The sequence below is a fragment of the Poecilia reticulata genome, linkage group LG2 (genome assembly GCF_000633615.1).
Source record: "Poecilia reticulata strain Guanapo linkage group LG2, Guppy_female_1.0+MT, whole genome shotgun sequence".
In the NCBI taxonomy this organism is placed as follows: domain Eukaryota; kingdom Metazoa; phylum Chordata; class Actinopteri; order Cyprinodontiformes; family Poeciliidae; genus Poecilia; species Poecilia reticulata.
The window spans coordinates 19,245,717-19,252,089 of NC_024332.1; the positions used below are offsets into that span (position 1 = coordinate 19,245,717).

The window sequence follows — 6,373 nt, forward strand, 5'->3', positions numbered from 1 at the left end:
CTGAACATTAACAGATTAACGTCATTTTCTAGAAGATGTTTTAGCCTTTTAGACTTTAAACCAAAAGGTTTCCAGATCGAACCTGATCCCGTAAACCTTCTCTGTCATCAAACAGTTTCTTCATCCGCAGCTCTGAAACAAAACGGAGAGCAACAATCAATGACTTCCCTGAACTCCCAGTGAGCTCACCCAGAAGGTCTATGAGGTGAGATGGTCGACTGCAGCCCTGGAGTCAGAGAACCATCTGGAGCAAAACAAAGAGGACCAACAGCACTGCTCTGAGGAACGCCACTGATTAGCTTAAGACTCACTGGATTTCAGATCTGGACCCTCATGGTGGAGATAATCAGCTGGTGAAGTGATTATTATCTACAATATGATTTAATGAACATTAATTACATCAAGTATGGTGAATTATTAAAAATTAACTTTTAATCATTTCATCTCAACTTCTCAGGACTTCTGATGTAATCTGGAGACACGGAGCAGGAAGTCAGCTTACCCTTCAGGCGTGGAGAACATCATCTACTGATGACTGGAACAAAACCACCGAAACACAGAACTCCAGGATTCAGATAAACATTTATTACCAGATATGAAAACTTTTCTATCCTCATATTTCAGGAACACATCTTCTCAGCAGGAACTTACATGTTATACTCAGAAGATTAGTCATTCCAATACATTCAAAGCTACCTTCTCATYGGTCACTCCAAACCTTCATCGATCACTCTACACATTTAGATTTCCAGATTCTAACACYTGATGTGAGTCTCTGCTTTCTTCTGGCTCTAACCAGAACTACCAGTCAACATGTTTTCTTCTAACATAAACATTTGAACATGAATGTGTTCAATGTTCATGAAGACCAGCAGCAGAGGGCGCTCCTGAGCTCATGAAATCTTGCAATCTGTGTTGTCATTTTTCCTGCTGTCCAATCCGGATTCTTCATGTTCTGTCTCTGACTCCATGGTGCCCAGCGATGGAGCAATAACCTGGACCTCAGCCTCCATGGTGGATCGGTTCTGTTGCTGTGATGGAAGCAATTGGACCTCCTCTTCTTCATCAGCCTCCTCACAGCTGTCCATGTCTCCAACYGACAGCTCCTCAAAAGAACCAACACTGGACCGATCCAGCCGCCGTCCCTCCTGGAGGCCCACCAGAGTCAACTCAGGAACAGCCAATGCTCTGATTTCTTCAGCGGTCACCTCCATGAACCTCTTGAGTCCTCCTGAGGAACTTTGTCCAACACTGGAGTGTGCTGATGAAGGGCAGTTCCCTCTAAACTCCTTTGAGTCTTTGGCAGAAGTCAGAACATGGGTTTGACTGTCAGGCCTGGTGTCTGTTGAATTCTTGTAAGATTCAGAAAAGTGTGACTCAACAAAAACAAAGTCTCCAGATATGCTTTTTAGAAGAGAACCAGGTGGACTGGCTTCAGACTCAGTGTTCAGCTGCACATCTCTTGAGCTGGACCTTATCTCTCTTTCGTCATTGGTGGTAGACTGATCATGACAAGTTGAACAAACTCTGCTTGAGGAACCAGATGGGTCCTCCATCTTTTCTCTGGCTGAACTGACTCTTGGTGATGAAGAACGCCCAGCCAGATGTCCTTCTTCACATCCAGGACCTTCTGCGGKTTCTCTGGTTAGGCTTGTCAGAAGCCATGTAGAGAGTCTGGTTCCCCTCAATGGCCACACTGATTCATGTCCACCTCTATTGTTCAGACAGGACTCACGTCCTGCTCTGTTCCTTAGTGTGTTCTCCAAATCTGAGATCCAGTGGTGGAGACACATCAGGATTTCTGAGAAGATTCTTGAGATTTCTACCACAAACCCTGGTTTATCCTCTAGTCCTTGAAGCAAATCTTGAACAGTCATCTCCAGGCTGGTCCACATTTGTTCAGGAACAAAGGGTGTTGTTCTCTTTGGGCTTTCAGGGCAAGCTTTGTGTACCTCAGCAGCTCTTTGGAGTGGTTCTCCAATGCTTTGGTTCTCAGGAGATTTGAAATGTACTTTGGTTTCTGGATTAGYTTCGGTCCTCCTGACGGAGCCTTCTTCACCACCTACAGCMTGAACCTTTGACTTGTTGGACTCTGCTACAGCTTGAAGGTTGGGACCTTCTTCACTGAAACCTGAAACGTCTTCCGCATTCCTGTCTTCATCTTGACTTTGGGAATCCAGATCTGAAGTACTCAGATGCTTTTGTTCAAAGTTTGTTTCAGAGGAAGAAGATTCACTTTGCAKAGCCAAAGAGGCATCCTGCTTTACCGCCTCCTCAGATGGAGAGTTCAGTTTCTCAGTAGCTGAAAGGCCCAACACCATGGCTCGGTTATCCAGGATAATATCTTTAGCAGGTCGCGGTGGAACAAGTCTGGATCTGAAGACTYTCTGAGCTGGATCTTCTGTGCTAGGCTGCTTCTTTTTTGCCTCATTTCCRTCTRCTCTAACAGGAAGCTTCTTTGGCGGATCCTTTTCACCTGCCTTGCTCCGTGTTTGTCGGTTTCTGCCTGGATGTTTCTCAGTTGGGTTTCGTCTTTCTCTGGATGGCTTGGTTTTGTCGTTCACAGAGATCATGTTCTGTGGTAGCGACCTCTTCTTGTCTTTGGGGACATTTTGAGGAGTTTTGCTGCCATCTGCTGGCTTCTGCTGTGAAGCCTTYCCTGAAAGATCATGAAGAGACGTTGGAAGACCAAACAGAGTTGACGTTCAGGAAGGAAAGCAGAAAGCAGGTGATTAACAGAGTTGATCAAAAAGKAGGATTACAGAGGAATTACAGGAGAACAKTAGCTCAGATGTTCTTCAGGATGAGGTCCACAAGTTAACAAGCTGATTGAAAACCAGACATGCTCAGGTCAATCATCGACTTCATGCACTCTAGTCTCCTGTCCAGAAGTGATGATTAAAGGAAATCAAAGGTTTGGTTAGATGTCTGAAAGTTTTAGTAAAATGAACCAATTACTCCTTCCTACCGAGCATGCTCTCTCTCCCACTGTGAGGTGAATCCTCGGCCAATCGGGAGGGAGATTCCTCCTCAGTCTGGTCTGTGTCGCCGTTGGTGGCGGTGTCAGGAGAGACGACCACTCCRTGGTTCTGTTGGGCAGAGAGTCGTGACTTGGTAACTTTCAGGACAGTTTCTGTCTCCTTGGTGGCTTAATAGAGACACATCTGCAAAACTTCTGCTGAGACTCTGACCCGGCTCAGAGCCAATGTGACGTCTCAAAGGGGTCCGCWATTCCAGTCCTCAAATCCCACTGTCCGATAATTTTTGAATGCAACCCTGCTCTGAAACACCTGAATGAAATGAATGAGTTATGGCCAGGCCCTTGAAAACTTACTGACATACCAAGAAGTAATTYYACKGTATGATTGAGCAGGGATCCATCYAGAAGTTGCAGACCAGTGGGATCTGAGGATTGGATGCATGACCTCAGGCGTACSACAGACATCCAAACTGAGTCCAACTCAAGTACGCGTRTCCTCTATGGGGGTAAAGGGTTCCTGTCTGAATCTGTGGTGGAACCCTTGAGTTTAGGSAATCTCTAMACATAGTGTGCTGTTACAGTGAACTCGTTTTCTACACTGAACTGATTCTTTCAGGAGTGGACTCTTGCAGGGCCACTCCTGAACCTTAATACTAATTTTTTATTGAGCAATTTTAGAGCTTTGTCATTGGTTTGTTTAACTTTTTAAAAAGCTTTTCATCATCCAGAAGATACTCTTTGGGTGTAGCAGGCTAACAACAGGTTTGCTAAAGGCAGCAAGGTTCCACAGTAAGGCCTGTCTCAGGACCCGCTGCAACCTCCAGGCTATTGTTCCTGTGGAAGAGGAACCTTTGGCAGATAGACCAAACAATTGCACTGAAAGAAAACCAGAGGAACTTCATCTCCAGATGTCTGCATCTCTGCAGGGTCAAAGTTGTAKTTGGGTTTTCCCAATACCTTCAGTGAGTCTCGCAGTTGGACCACCTCATCTGTGAGCCGGTCGCGTTCGATCCGAACGATGTCGGAGATTTCTCTGTGGCGCTCTAACGCCTGACACAGGAAGGAGGTAGTGAAGGGGGTTAGAGAGGAAACAAGGTTAGGAAACAGGAAACAAAGAGGAAAACGGCTTGGAGACGTTTCTCAGAGGCATAAAACTACCAAACAACCTTCCTTGGTTCTGCTCTGTTCCTGTSAAGTGTAGACTGCWCCAAACACGTCTACCACTGATTTAATCAAGGTGGCTCTGCACAAATGGTAGCAGAGAGAGGCATCATTCTGGATGCATCTTAAGTCCTGGGGCCAAATGTTCAGAGCAAGACCAGAGGACTGGTTCTGGTTCTTCTGCCTCTGGGAACAAGAGCAGCGCCCTACCGCGATCTTCTTCTCCTTCCACTGCAGAGCTTCCTGCAGGTCAGAGATCTCCTGCCGGTAGCTGCTGCTCTTCTGACGCAGATCAGACACTTCCTGTCCACCAGAGAGCAGCAGAGCGCAGGAGGAAGAGCAGAAGGAAGATGAAGGTTAGGAGCAGGAAACAGGAAGAGKTAGTTTAGATGGAACAAGATAATGAATCTGAAGTGTGTTATGTTAATACAGCAGGATGGAGAAAGTAATTACGCCCTCGGTTGAGTCACTGTGGATGACCTTTGACCCTTTCTTCTCTACAGAACTGATTTTATTCAGAAACAATGGAGGGTTCTCCAGCAGGAACAACCTGGTGAAGGTCAGGCTGCAGGTCAGGGCTTTGACTAGGCCACTCCAGTGAGTGTGTCTCACCGTCAGCAGCTCGTTGGTTTGCCTCAGAGTTTCCTCTGTTTGCTTGAACTGGACCTTCAGGACGCTGTGGGCCTGGCGCTCGCGCTCCAGCTCCTGGAGAGACATCAGACCAAGATCTAATAACACCTTCACCATCGTCATCGTCATCATCATCATCATCATCTTCCTCACCTTTGTGGCGTCGTCCCAGCGGCGCCGGGCCTCCCACAGCAGCTCCTCCACGTCGCTCAGCTCCTCCATCAGGTTCTCCACCTGGAACATCAGCGCCGTCTTGTCGTTGTGCAGCTGAGCATTGGACACCATGGCCCTGCGGTACTTCTCCTCCGCCTCCGCCAGCGAGTCCTGCACAGGCACGAGTCACACGTCACACGATCAGTCTTGTTGGTTCTGACCGGACTGGACCGGTTGGGAGTGTCCAGATCTGTGGTCAGGCTGACAGCTGGCGTACCTTCATCTCTCTGATTGAGGCCTCCGTTTCCACGGAGAACGAGGTGTCACAGCTTCCTCTGCGTGACGAGGCTCCGCCCAGCGAGGCCAGCGTGGCGGCAGACAGCGTGGACGCCGTCCTGGAACCCTGAGGGAGAATGAGAGAGAGAGAGAGAGAGAGAGAGAGAGAGAGAGAAAGAGAAAGAGAGAGACGCTGAGGACCGCCTCTATCCTGTCTGACCAGCCCAGGGGTCAGTGACCTCACCTTGTCAGTGAACTCCCGATCTGTCCTCTCCTCCACCTGCACACACACAGAACCTGATCAGTAACCAACCAATCAAATAATTTAATCGGCTTCATCAGCTGCAACTCCCCAGAGAGCCAGCAGAGGGAGCCAGAGGGCATTGACTCTCTCACCACAGGGCTGGCCCGRGCAGAGCTGGCCCTGGAGGAGGCCCGAGAACTGGAGGCCAGGAGGCCACCGTAGTCCGAGGGCTGGGAGGAGAGGGGCAGGAAGGAAAAGAGACAAGGAGAGGAAGCAAGAAAAAGGGAAGAAATTAAGAATGTGTTAGTGAAGAGGAAAAATGAAGATTATCAGAGCTACAGGGCGATGTTACAACCAATTCAGACCAGTTCAAACAGCTTCAGACTGGTTCAGACCAGTTCAGACTGCTTCAAACAGCTTTAAACTGGTTCAGTTCTTGCCACTAACAAAACAGGACAGAAAAACTAGCTCCGACCAGTTCTCACTAATCTAGACCAGCTCCTTCTCTCAGGCTGCATTCAGAGGAACCGGGCTGGACTCTGGTCCACTGGACCCAGACCTCCAGCTGGTTTCTGGTCCACTCACCCTGTAGCTGCCCCGGCTGCCCACAGACATTCTCTCCTCATCATCAGAGATCTACAGACAGACAATTACAGGATCACTGTAGCGGAGAGCAAACATAGAAGAAGAAGGAGAAGAAAAAGAGATACAGACCGAGGTGTGTCTCCGAGAGAGACGAGAGTAACGCTCGCTGTCCTCCTGAAAGACCATGAAGAAGAAACATGTTAAAGTAGGAGAAGAAGAAGGAGTCTGCAGAAGGTTYACCTGACAGACAGCGAGCAAGGTAAACAACCTGACAGTCAAAGAGCAGGGCAAACAGCCTGACAGTCAAAGAGCAGGGCAAACAGCCTGACAGTCAAAGAGCAGGG

At 48.3% G+C, this 6,373-nt stretch overlaps 1 protein-coding gene across 5 annotated transcripts in view; it reads right to left on the reverse strand.

Moving 5' to 3' along the window:
- Positions 1-40: 40 nt before the first annotated feature.
- lrrfip1b (leucine rich repeat (in FLII) interacting protein 1b) overlaps positions 41-6,373 on the reverse strand; it is a 9,838-nt gene continuing 3,505 nt past the window's right edge. For 2 of the 5 annotated variants that reach the window (XM_008436362.2, XM_008436352.2), the window contains 11 exons: positions 6,159-6,203; positions 6,030-6,080; positions 5,597-5,674; positions 5,445-5,480; positions 5,202-5,327; positions 4,925-5,095; positions 4,754-4,846; positions 4,352-4,444; positions 3,938-4,030; positions 2,969-3,089; positions 564-2,659 (listed from right to left, as the gene is read on the reverse strand). In XM_008436362.2, the coding sequence (XP_008434584.1) occupies positions 894-2,659; positions 2,969-3,089; positions 3,938-4,030; positions 4,352-4,444; positions 4,754-4,846; positions 4,925-5,095; positions 5,202-5,327; positions 5,445-5,480; positions 5,597-5,674; positions 6,030-6,080; positions 6,159-6,203 (2,673 nt within the window). In that variant the 3' untranslated portion in view covers positions 564-893. Of the gene's footprint in view, positions 133-563; positions 2,660-2,968; positions 3,090-3,937; positions 4,031-4,351; positions 4,445-4,753; positions 4,847-4,924; positions 5,096-5,201; positions 5,328-5,444; positions 5,481-5,596; positions 5,675-6,029; positions 6,081-6,158; positions 6,204-6,373 lie in introns of those variants that run through there. The other 3 variants (XM_017309808.1, XM_008436369.2, XM_008436379.2) reach the window with 3 other exon arrangements.